Source organism: Lepeophtheirus salmonis, chromosome 13 (assembly GCF_016086655.4).
Source record: "Lepeophtheirus salmonis chromosome 13, UVic_Lsal_1.4, whole genome shotgun sequence".
In the NCBI taxonomy this organism is placed as follows: Eukaryota; Metazoa; Arthropoda; class Copepoda; order Siphonostomatoida; family Caligidae; genus Lepeophtheirus; species Lepeophtheirus salmonis.
Window position 1 is genome coordinate 2515506 of NC_052143.2, and position 14109 is coordinate 2529614.

General features: G+C 29.8%; 1 protein-coding gene across 1 annotated transcript in view; it reads right to left on the bottom strand.

Moving 5' to 3' along the window:
• Window positions 1-10094: 10094 nt before the first annotated feature.
• Window positions 10095-14109, bottom strand: part of LOC121127656 (putative receptor-type tyrosine-protein phosphatase mosPTP-1) — a 290744-nt gene continuing 286729 nt past the window's right edge. Inside the window, exon 12 of the mRNA XM_071892815.1 lies at window positions 10095-10774. Coding sequence (XP_071748916.1) covers window positions 10268-10774 — 507 coding nt within the window. The 3' untranslated portion in view covers window positions 10095-10267. The remainder of the gene's footprint in view (window positions 10775-14109) is intronic.

Here is a 14109-nt window from a genome sequence, read left to right on the forward strand (position 1 = left end):
GGAACAGACTAGGGCCTCGAGGAAGACGATTTACAATCTCTCCATGATGTTGAAGGTAGGGCAGGACCTCAGACACTCTCCGGGAGCAGGGAGGAAACCCTCCGTGTCCGTTAACCACCTGAAGTTGGGTTGCAACAAAAAGCAAAATTCCTTAATTGCTGACAAGGCAAGGAAGTTGAACAAGTTCCCATTAGCTAAAAGCCAGTGTGGAGCATATAAAAAAGATTATGAACTAACTACCTGAAGGGAACTTAAAGACTCATTGTGATCTTCTGTTGATAAAACCTAAAATGTTGGCCTTGCCATCAACAGACAGAATGATCGAGTAGTTACATTTAGATATATAGCAAAGGAGTGCCAATATATGTCTACAACCAAAAACCCTGCTTCAGGGATTAGGCTTGGTTGCATCCAGCAAGAAGGCAATTAATACCATCTGGTTCTCTTTAGGGTCAAGGCTAAAGGCTGATAAGTATGTAAAAATTCTGAACACCAAAGTTCTCCCATGGATCAAATCTATAATAAGCAATTATCCCAGGGTATTCCAACAAGATGGAACACCTGCCCATACACAAAGAAACGTAAAAGTTGCTCCAGACCGACATGTAATTATGAGTAAATTACTATTGGCCCATACAGAGTCTAGCCCTCAACACCCTAGACTATTCCATCGGGACTCAAGTGCAGTTCAAACCCTGCAAGAAACGCCACAACATCACGTGCGCCATAAAACCTCCATCAACAAGGCCTTGGCCTCCATGAGCTCCGAGTAAATCTAGAGTATTTACAGCTGCTTATGACATCATTCCGATCTCATCATCAATACCGAGGCAGATACAATGACTAAAACATGTTGTTTGGGTTTCAATTAATAGTTAATAAACTTGTTTCCTAATTAACCACGGATCCTGCTATGGACTTCAATACTTTGTGTATTAAAATGGTTAAATTAGAACGCTTGTCTGGCAAATATACATTTTAGTCTATAATTTTCCCTCTGTTAAAAAAAACCTACCTAATCATTTACATATATTACAAAGCCAAAACCACTAAATAAAATCTGCAATATATCCAATTCGGAGGTCACATACATGCATATATCAAAAACCGAAACCAGAGCAAAACAAATAAAATATAATTAACTATTCACCATTTATAGTACAAAAAGTCTCTATAGGTTGACTATAAAATCAACTTTTTTGGAAAAGTGAATGGCTTAGCTTAAAAAAATGGTTTCTAATTTTACAAAAAATATATGAAAAAAAAACAGTTTTGAAAAATATTTAGAGGTAACTTAACTCTCCTAAAGTTATGAAAATTGACATTTAAAAAAACAACAACTGATTACTCACTTTAATACTGTTCATATATCTCAATTGAAAGATTTTTTGGAACAACAATATATTGAGCTCACTATATATACAATAAAATATGTCTCATAATTATTTAAAAAAAATTTAATAAATTTATGTTTAACATAAATTCAATTGAAGTTTATTGAAAATTAGTTCATTATCCTTTTTTTACAAATCTTTAGCATGTGCAACCCAATGATTGTACTGGTAAATATAAAAATTTACGATTACGTTTAATTCACATTATATGAAAAGAAAAATTTTAAATTTTTGGTTAATTAATCTTAGTGACTTTTTTATACACCCTTCACGAAAAGTGACCTTATTAATTCAATTTTAACACATAAAACCATTTATAAAAATGTAGGTCATCCTAGTGGAAGATGGTACCAACCCAAAAATATAGAATTTGGATACATTACTATCCCAGATGAAAGTTTGTCCAGCGATAAATACTTAGAAATTCCTTTTCCTGAAAGTAACACAGATAATTGAAATTCTTTTCGGTTTTATTAAGATTTGGAATAATTTTTCTGTCACAAAGTATAACATAAGGAACTTCAGTACTGAAATTTGCTATGATATCCTAATTTTTTTAGCCTATGCTTCTTCCTTTTTTAAATGGATTGTTTTTCTATTAAATCGAAGATCCTCCATATTGTAGCCCAGAATTTAAGCTGCTTCTGATAATATTAGAACTGATTTTTGGTAGGAAACTTTCGTCCCATCAAGTGCCGCTGAAAAATCTGAAGTAATTTTGTTTTTCTTCTGCTATCATTTGGAGTATACATTGGTATTTCATCCTAACTTTTGTCATTTATAGTTTCATTAGTTTGTTTATCAAAAGTATATGCTTCAGAGCTTAATGTAGAAGATTGCTTGAGTAAGTTCCATTTTGTTTCCTCCCTTGTATTTAAAAAAAAATGCTATTCCTTTGCAGTAAAGTTGTTTATCAACTCTAACTATGGACCCTTTTTTTCCTTTTTCTCACAAGGCTAAGATAAAATATTTGTCTTCTTGTAATACGGATGTAAAAGTCATAATTTATTTGATACATCATCAAGAAAAAAGAACAATTGTCACAATGACCAAAACTTCTCCAAAGTTCGTCGATGAAACAACGTTTCTAATGGGGGAAAAAATATACAACACCAGAAAACTGCATCATAACAAATGGCCAGGGTACGAAAGGGGTGATTTGATCTTGGCACTCTGTACAATATCCAAGTTTTTATTCTAATAAGAAAAAATCGTAAGACCCTGAATCAATATTTTTGGGGTTTTCATCAAATTTCATATTATTATGTTCTTGTCTTAGAAAGAAATATATATGTAACCTTCAATGTTGTCTACAAGATTTTATACCAGGTTTCAATAAGCTATTTCCATTTTGCTATTAATTTCAATTTCGTGGTATTTATTCGCAGTTTATGGGTTATTTGAAGGAAATATTCAACTATTTATTAGGATTGTGTCTGTTCTTAATATGAAACTTAATAGCGGTCCCGTACCAGTTATCGGCTTTTGAGAAAGTCTTCAAATAGAAAACTTCCACGACTAGGCATCCTTTATACTTATATTACATTTAAGCACCTATGTCTCAATTTACTATTCAATGTCTTAAGATTTACAATGAGACGAGATAAGACTTCAAAACATATTTTAAATGAAAATAATGAATTCATTTGGACTTCATTATCAAAAAAGAGATTAATGACATAAGTAAAAGAGTTTTCCACCAGTTTTTCAACATTTTATCTAGGTTGTGTCTTTTTTAATTAGTTAATTGTTTTTGATACTTTTTTTGTTGTTAGGTCTGAGTTGGGTAGTTTAATTAAACTACAATGTTTATTTATGTTTTTTGTAACACAGGTATTCGTAATATTTTATATTGTTTTAAAATCTATGGGTACATATATCACCACAAATGTAAATGAAAAAAAAAAGTATGTTGCTAGTTTATGCATTTTGGATCATCTTTATTATCAGATCAAAAATTGTTTTTTGGTTAGATAAAATAAAACAAGAAAATCAGAAAAATTTGGAATATTATGATTTTGTTATCTCTTGTGAATATTTATTTGTCCATAAGTATATAAAGCTATTGATATTTTTTTTTGATAATTATTAGATAATTTTTCATTAAAGCCCCTTTTGAATATGAAATCAAGACCAATGGTTTACATTCAAATAAATTCAATAAGTTCAAACTACGAGGGGTGATCTATTGTAAGCACAACTGTGCTTATAACTGGTTAGTTGATAGTAAGGAAATAAACATTTTATGATAATTAATTAATTTATATCGTAGGAACAAATAAGATCTAATTCTTTAACCCATGAGTGGCTATTGCTTCTAATTGAGTAACTATTTTTCATGTTCAATTTTTTTTGCTATTATTTGTAATTTAAGCCAAAATGATTTATATACAATTATGTATGTGAACGAATTTCATTTTTTTAAAAATTTGTTGGATAAATTTAACTATAATTAATGTAGTTTGTTATCCAGCATTCAGTAGTCCCAATATTTCCAATATTGATTGGAGAAAAACAGAATGATTTGAATTTTTGATAGAAAAATCCGACTTATCTTTTTTTCTGGGAAGCAATTACGCAAATATTTCTACTGCCATTTTTATGAAGTTCTGTACAGTGATGAATTATATATTTTGAAAGTGCATAAGCAGAAAAAAAGGACTCGAAGTACCACTTTGAAAAAAATAATTTGAATTACAAAAGTTGGTATTGTTGTTATGAGTGACTATGAAATTTTATAAATTTCTGGGAAGCAATTGTGCAAATATGGTAAATACCATCCTTATGAAATTCTGTCATGTGATAGATAATATCTTTTGGAAGAGCATAAGAAAATTTATATTAAACTATCCTAAAGAAAACGATAGTTTAATACCTTTTACCTGTTTCAACCTTGAAAATTTCTGCCTCTTGCGTCGATTAGAGGGGCTTGTTTACATATATATTATTAAAATAAAAACATTTGATCCGTCATGGTCATGATAGATTCATGTAACTAGGAAATATGAATATTGACGTCATGTAGCAAAGTTAATTTCCATGAGATGGTTTTTGTGTCCGAAACTCAAACTCTTTCTAAAAATTGTTTTGGTGTTATACAAAAAATAAACTTACAATTTCCCCTTGTTAATCTATATTTAGGTCAAGTAATTATCATTTAATGATTTAATCTTTTATTAATCACCGACAATAAATGTATTTTTTCACATGTGTAAAAAAAGAAAACAAAAAAGAACAGTAGCCATTTTTTTTTCTTTTTAGAAGTTAAAAAATATTTGATTCTTATTTGTTACTAGTCCAAAGTTAGATTGCTGTACATATTGCATAAATTTAGTTTCCTGGATGATGTTAGTTTATAATTTATACACGTTACACACTGTATGAGAGTTTTAGTTTTAGTAAATCTATTATTTTATAATTTATTTATTAATGTTATAACATTGTTAATTAATTAATTTATATATATTTTCTTCTATGTGGCCATTGTTCAAAAAATATATATGAGGCAGAAAAAATAGTCAGATATATATATCTAATTAAGTTTGTGAGTTTTAGTATAAAGGAACAACTTAAACAAAGATGTGATAACCAAGGATGGAATCAATCATCTAATTGTTATTATGCTATGCAACTCCCTCAAAGTGTCTTCAAACCAACCCAAAAAACACTTCCTCTAAGAATAACAAAACAATTATGGGGTGAGTGAGAAAAAGAGACCTTCTATACAATCTCTGCAACACTCTAAAATGCACAATAAAGGATAAAAAGATCCAGAAACAATATATGAGGTCATTGTTTGATCCGTATCTCACACCTAAGTAGTCGGGTCTGAGATACCAGATTGCCTTTGGTTTGTATTATATATAGAGAGAGTCACCCTGGAAGGACATCAACAAAAAGAAAACCCTCCCCCATGTCTTTTGTAACTACAAGGAACTTCAAATGAGTTGTTCGGTAATGTCTAATAGAATCATTCACTATATTGGGAGAAGCCTGCCCAGCAGGAAAAAAATTATTGTTTTAACGATTTGGTTCTTCCGTTCAGAATTTGATCCACATTTATTGCAAAATATGATTGCAAGGTACAATTTTGAAAATATTAAACTTCCTACAAATATAGTCTAGATTCCTTTTAACGAATTTAGCTTTTTAAATCTGTTTTGTTATTCATTTATATTTTTAGATTATTATTTCAGTAATTTCTCAAATCCAGGTTTTTGATCATGTTTTTTTTATGTGAGGTTTTTTATTTCTTTTCTCGCCTCCTTTATTATTTTTTGTGAATGTTTTATTGATTATACAAAGTGTGGACTTTAAAAAAGAAAAGAAAAAAGGAATAACTATATGTTATTCATAATTGATATTTAGGCCAAAATGAGTTAAGCTGAGACTGTAATAAAATAGAAAAATGCAAGATTTAAATGATTTATTTAAAAGGAGACTAATATGTAGAAATTCTCAAAAACTTGAGATCGTATGTACTTTAATGGATTTGAACTCGAGTCGGAAATATAAAATCTAATAATGTAAAAGTTGTCATGGCTATACTTTTATTTCGTATTCATCCTTAAAAACACATTTGAGCCACATACTGAGTCTATCCATACAATTATAAATACATGGAAGTCTATCAACGTCTCCTTTTTTTCCAACTTGAGTCAAGGATCCTTTTATACTCTATACACTTTCAGTTTTTTGTGCTTAATTTCTATTTAGATGTATTTTTCGTAAGTCAATCATTGGAACTAAACATATTAAACGATATCCGTGGTCAGTAATAATTTTTTTACGCAAAATATATATTCAAAAAAAAAAATTTTTTTAAATTAATTGTTAAGATTAAAATTTGTAATTAAAAAACGGTGAGGAATACAAATCTTTGTTACAATTTGTAGTTTTGTATTTAAAAATGTTAAACACACTATATTGGGTCTTATTTTACTCTGATATATTAGTAAAAAACACATCAAACGTTACAATCGATTTATTGTTAAGCAAATGTGGTGAGTGGGGTTATTTCGAGAAATAAACCAGTTGATTGTCCGCCTCGGTCGTACGATTTAACACCTAAATATAAATTTCTTTGTCTCTCCTTCTGGAATATGGTTTTCTTACTTTGTGACTACTGGTACCCTGGAAGTGTCAGCTTTTTCGAAATTATTTTATTTTTTGTTCCTTTTACAAAGAAGAAAAAGAAACAACATCTCACCTGGTATATGAATGTAAAATACTACGGCCAATATATGATATACTAGCAGCAAAATTAGGGATAAATTTTAGAACCCATTGGAAAAAGAGAATTTCTTTATCTCCTTTATTGACATTTAAATAAATAATACTTTTGTTGCTCATAGATGATTTATAATTTTTTTTTTGTATGTCTGATACTTATGATGTTGATGCAATGTTATTATTTGAATGACAGAATACACTAATACCAGTATTTTTTGAATTTGATTTCCTTTTTTTAATAAAAAGGTTTTACTCCGAGAAAAAATTGAAATTCATAATTTAAGAAAGCTTTACAAATATATTTTATTTATCGTACAAAATAATCATGATATATTAAAGCATATTATGCCTTGTACGTATGTACATATATTTAAGATATGACACATTTTGATCTAATTATTATTTTTAGCAGTAGTGAAACTTATTAGCATACCAACAATTTACCATTCCACTTTGAATTAAAGTATTTTAGGTTGACTTTTTAACATAAAATATGAAAAGAGAAATAATGTAATACCAACAAACTAATTGATGAGGAAATAATGAAATAGTGCGGACTAATCAGTTCTCTGACTACAGTAAAAATGACTGATTAAATAAAAAAGTTGTTTGAAAATAATATATCCACTCATCCCTCTCCTATTTTTCAATGTTGGTTGTATTTTACTGCACCAACCAACCGTTATGAGTTATAACTATTTATTATGCAAATTTGAGAGATGAAGAGTTTTTTTAAGTGTTCTGAAGAGCAAAGTTGTCCAACAAATAACTAGTTGGCGATTGCTGAAAAAACATTGACCATATAGCCACAATGAGCACACAATACGAGAAGAAGGTTGACATTGCAGTGCTCCTTCGCGTGGGATTGTCCCAGAAGGCCGTCTGTGAGTAGACTTGGGCCTTGAGAAAGGCAATTTACAATATGTTAATACAGTTGAATGCCAGGGAGGACCTCAGGCCCTTTAAAGGTGCAGGCAGGAAACCCTTCGTGTCTGTCAACTGCCTGAAGTCGGCCTTGAAGAAAACCCCGAATTCCTCAATTGCTGACATGCTCAGGAAGATGAACAAGTCCCCATCAGTTGTGTCCAGGGTTCGCAAAAAGACAGGAAGAAACAGAGAACCTGTGGACCTATTGTGATCTTTTCTGATGGGAAGACCTTAATTGTTGACATTGTCTTCAACAGGCAGAATGATGGAGTAGTGGTAAATGGGCATGTAGCAGAGGAGCACTGATATGTCTTCACCTCCAAACATCCTGCTTCAGTTATGATGTTACGCCTGGTTGCATCTAACGAGAAGGCCATGAATTCCGTGTGGTTCCTTTTAGGGTATAGGCTGAAGGCTGATGATTACATCTTAATTATGGACACCAAACATCTTCCATGGATCATATCCATCGTTGGCTATTCTCCCTGGGTGTTCCAACAAGATGGAGCACGTGGAGTCCTAAGCATGCAGGAGACGGTACATCACCACCCGACACCTGAAGAACTCCTTCAACTAGGCCTTCATGAGCTCCGAATACATTAAGAGTGTTTGCAAATGCTTTTGCCACTATCTGGAGCTCACCATCAATTCTGAGAGTGGATACATTGAATGAAAAATGTTCTTTGGGTTTCAATTAATAGTTAATAAACTTGTTTCCTAATTAACCTTGACTAATTAAGCCGTGGACTTAAATACTTTTTGTATTAAAATGGGTAAATAATAACGATTGGACGGGTAAATATTTATAAAAAGGATGGAAAAATACGGTAAAACTTTGAGTATTTTCTTCTTTATTAAATCCCTCCATTTATGACCGTTAATTTAAAATTAGTAAACTTTATGACAATTTATGTATCATTTTCAAACATTTAATATTGTTATTTTTTTAATTATCTAGATATGTATGGTACAAATATAAAATATGTTACAGTTTTTCTTCTCAAAATTGAGACTCCTACGGAATCTTACCTTTCCAAAAATGCAAGCACAAGATGAACTTTTGCTAATTTTATAAAAATTATCTCTTTTGTCCAAATATACTAAAAAAATTAAATTAAATTTTTTAATGTTCATAATTGTATTGAAAGAGTAATTACTCATTTTTTTCATTTTTCTGATGTATTATTCCTATAAATATGACAAACTAAAACAGAATGTTCAATTATTTTCCCACTATTTTCATATAGATTTACGTAAGAAAAAGAAATCTTACATAGACCTGCATTCAATCATCTACATATGTTTAAGAAATATATCTTACATGATACAGGTGTGCGCGTCTAAAACTGACCACTCCTTTAAATTTTACGCCATGCACATATTCGTGATTTTATTGAGTTGAAACCGGTTTATACTTGGAGGTAAGGGTCTTGACTAGTTATAAACAAAACTCCAGGAAAATCTAAACACCAACAGTGAAACAATAGCCGATAATATGGAGAGACGTTGAATCGCAATTTTGGAACTTTCCACGCGGGGAAAAACTCTCACTGAAATTGGCAAGGTTCTGAACTGCAGCCGCACCACCGTTTACAATGTGGTAGCCAAAGGGACTTCTGAGGCGACCACAAGATCTAAGTCAAGGCCTCAATGTTTGGACGAAATGGTTGATGCCGTGAAAAAGTCTGTCGAGGACAAGAGAGGCAAGGTCACCGTCAGCGCCCTCTTCAGGGAGTTCAACTTCAGTAGATGGACCATGGACCGGCTAGTTAAGAAATATATTTGCCTTAAGGTCTACAAGAGAACCTTCGTCAAGCCCTCCAGCCGTAAAATTTAAAGGAGTGCTCAGTTTTAGACGCGCAAACCTGTATAAGAAAAATAATCCTAAGAAGTAAGATTTATAAAGCTTTGAGGGATAATAATTTGAAAGCTCTCGACGACACTCAATAGATTAGGGCAAACAAATTTTGACATGCAGCTTGTTTGTGACCTCGTAGATTTACTTTTTTTAAAGTTCGCCAAAAACCGCTATGAAGCGTTTATTATCGATGTGATTCAAGAGGAAATTCAATATTTAAATGGTTTCAGATATAAATTAGCTGTTTACCGCTAGCTCATTTGGTCAATTGATACTCAAGTTTTATGATGTAAAAAGTAAAAAAAACACCAAAAACACAGATCCTTTGCCTAAAAAACGAGTATTTTTATTTTGATTTTGTGTCCAATATTTCAAAAAGTGATCAACTATCGAGATAAATAAAAAAAATTAATCCAGTTTTCAACAAACATTTCGTTTGAAAGATAAATATTTAATTTACTCAAACAAGGCATAATTTTTTTTGTCTTTGTCTTCTAATTGTCATAATAAAATACATTCTATAATCATGAAACCTCAGCTCAATGATTTCTTACTTTAAATTTTTATGTGTATAATCTTTTTTCCCCCTGAATCATTTTCTGGGCATAGTTTTTGCAATTGAAACTTAAGGGATAATTATATTTATGTCCTGAAATAAATCTTCATAACTAGACCTTCTTATACAAATTACTTTGAATATATTTCAATGTTTTTTTTTATTAATTTAAACAATTTTTGACAAGATTTATTTAGTTATTAATCAATAAAGGTATTAACAAAAATCCAACTGAAAAGTGAAAGAACGCTCAAAAACGAATTATCACATATATTGTACATATATATATATATACCAATTCTACGCTATGTTTTCCACACTATCTATATATACCGGAGGTTCTGAAATGATGGCTTCCATAACTTTATAAATAAAAAGAAGTTCATTGGGATTCTTCAAAACTCCAGGACGTTGTGAATGAATGGATTTGACAACACTATACACATCCGAGTGATGTTCCGATTCTAATTGCTTCAAAAGTGTGGATAAAGAGCAATATGTTGCTCCTTCAAGACCTCCAAAGGCATCAACAACCGTGATTGGGGTACTAAGAGAGGCTGAGGCTTTAAGTATATATTTTATAAGATCTCCCACTCCAGACAATGGTGGAATTGAGGCAAAGGAGTGAGGCCACGCTGGACAAAAAATGAATTTCACACCAAATTCAAAGTCGTCGTTGAGAGAAAGGAGATTTAAACTTTTGACTTTGATTCCAGGAGTAGGGGCTGACTCGGAATTCAGTTTGATTTTGAGAGAGTCCAAATCAATGATGGGCTTTTGGGATGTTGGCCAAAAAACTCCAAAGTTCTGTAAAGAGAAAATAATAACGTGATAAAATACAAATGAAATAAATTATATTGACTTTGTCTTTCATTTGATGATTTATTATTTGAGTAGAAAAAACTATTTTTTTTTGTATCGAATGAATCACCATCATCAAAGGCACACAAAAAAGGATGTACATGAATGTCTATCTATAGATATATGCCTAATGCTTGAGTCAATATTGATTCTATTTTAAATTTTATTCCTATTTTTGTACTTTTTCAATACGGTTCCAAATATTTTTTACTTTCATACACATTTTATTTTCCATTCAAAGAGAGAAAACTATAAGGATATAAAATATATTGAAAATGCAAAAAGGGTACATTATACATATTTTTGATTTTCCCTATTGTGCAAAAAAGAAAAAAATTATATAAGATTTCTTTTTGACCATTGGGTTGTAAAATTGTGAAAGAATAAATTATGAAGTCTGAATGAGAAGAATGATAAAGAATAAATTTGAAAACAATATATTCCATGGTTATAGATTTAGTCAAGTTTTTAATTGTGACAATTGAATTATATCTAGTATTTTTTTTTCTGCAAGTATTTAACTCATTTGAATTATTTCAAACACTTTTAAACAAATTTAATTAAATAATTACATTTTGCTGTAGATACATGATAAATTAAAAGAGATATCCATGTTCTTTGGATTTTTAAATGTTTATTTGAAGCTGACAACCAAATAACTCCTTTAAAATAAATCTTTTTGGTCCATTTTGTGGAAATAAATGGCCCAAATTAAATATTGACTGAAACAAAAGTTGCTTGAAATATTGATGACTGTTTATATAATATAATTTGATCTCTAATGACCTCTTTGGAGTATTCCAAACTACAAAAAGGGTTCATTAGTTTTATAATTACTCACTTGGTATTTCTTAGTTGGATAAAATTTTTGTATCATTTTAAAAAATAAAAATATTTAAGGGGGTTATGGGCCAAAAAATGGCAAAAAATTAATTACTTAAGTTACTAAATACGTAATAATGTAGTTTTTAACCAAAAATCTGACGGATCGGTTAGCCCATTCATCAGTTTACCCTGAAAAACGACACTGTAAAACATACATAATACGGATATGTTTAATGCGGATTCGTTATCCTTTTTAAAATAATTTTCTGTGATAAATTCATCAAATTATTTTATATGACATTTAGAAGGAGTAACTTTTGTGAATAGCACCACTCTAAAGAAAATAATATTTCCTAAATAATTTTATACTCATTTGAAAGAGCTTTCGTCTCGATGCATATGTACTTGTTGATATACAACACATTTTTAGTTTTATTACAGTTTTTTTTTTTCATTTTGACACAAAATATTTGAATAAAATCTATTTAAATTTTGCAGAGTTTAAATAATTACATTTTCTAAGCAGGTTACATAAATACAGAAGGACATAAATAACTTATTTCATTGATTATAATATTATTTACATAATAATTTCCAATGGTATTATATGCTAGGAATTATTGGGAAGGAAAGTCGTCAACTTTCTGACAACTTTTCTTTGAAAAATTGCAGACAGACTGATTTTGAGGTGTTTAAGTAATTATTAAGTACTGCAGTTCAAATAGTTTTTGCTGTAACTTACACTTTGATTGATACATGATTGATTTTTTGATATCAGTAGAATTATTTATCAAAGATTAAAACTCAGTCATTTTAGAAGGAATGATAGATTTCCAACATTTCACGGATTGAATTTAAATGCAATTTTTGAAAAATCATTGTTTTAGTGTAATCACTCAATTACTTCAAACAATAAAAAACCAATGCATTTATATTATGTTAATTTTGGGCTTGTCCAGCTCAAAATAGCTCCGAATTATTAAATCAATAAAAAAATTGTTACAACTGTTTCTGGACATCCCTTGTTATTTAGAGTGATTGTCTTCCTTATTATAAATTCCAAAGCAATTATACTTGTTCATCAAACTATGACTTTATTTAAAAAAAAAAAACTATTTTGTTATTTGTTGAAGTTTCTTTCATCAGGCATAATGCATTAACACAATTTATAAATGAATGATAAAAAAACGAACAATAAGACCAACTGTTTTTCCTTTTTATATATTTAAAATGATATTTTTTTCCTACGTTTTGGCCATTCTAAATTATAAGTAATCATTATAGTATTATAACTAATCTGGCGAACCTTGGAAATGTTTTTCTAGCTTGTTTTTAGTTAAATAATTTTTTGGTGTTTACCGTAAACATGCATTTTAATAAAACAATACAAACATAAGGCAATGACTACACAGACGGGTGAGTAAATGTGCTTCTAAGCAGTTCTTTTAAACTTATTTGATTAAAAGTTATTTTATATTATTTTTATCCATCATTGTACATTTCATAATATTTTTTAATAGAAAGTTCTTTGTCTTCTTTTTGAATGGTTTGATGTCTTTCATATGAGAGAGCGGGTCATCTATTGATGAGGTGGATTGCACTTTGTGGTTTTATGCTTTTCAAATTTGATATATTAATTTAATTTTTTCCTAGTAAGGCTGGAAATTTAGCCTTCACACATTTCATTCGATAGAATATTTTTTTCCAGAGCGTTGTCTTCTGAGGTATAATACTATATTTTACAAATAAAAGATTACTATATAAATGAAGAAACCTTAACGTATTTCTAAGCAGGATCTACATAACTCAAAATGATTTCTTCTTTTATCAACACATACAAGTGATAAATTTGATATATTGCCCTTCAGGCTGTAGAATTTGTAGTGGGATGGGAGGGGTTTCATTCTAGTGACGATGTTTAAAATCTTTTTTTTTTGTACAAATAAAGGCCGTCGTTATCATGATTTGTAGTAATGAGGAACGTACTTTATAATTTATACAATAAATATTGCCAAAATATTATTTAACAGAATATTTAAATAAATTCAACTTTTTTCAATTTAGCTTCTAAATTTTTAATGCTACAATTTATGAAAATCAGTTAATTCCTGCCTTTTCTAATATTAAATGAATCATCTTTTCAATTCATTTGCATAATTTGAAATTTGCAAAATTATTTGAAAACAAATGACTCCACAGATAATATGTGAGAGAGTTAAAGGTAATGCAATCATGCCTTGTATCATAAATTATTTTTTAAATGGTGCAGTTTATCCAAATTGGATAATTGGAACTGGATTTATTCCAAAAAAAGACACAACAGTTATAATTCCTTTGGCAAATTGCTTAAAAATAATTCTCTAATCCTTAATCAACAAATTACACTGTCCATCAGCAAAAATAGTAAAAAAACAGTAAATGCTCAATTTAATAGAGTATGATCCCTTGATTCAAAA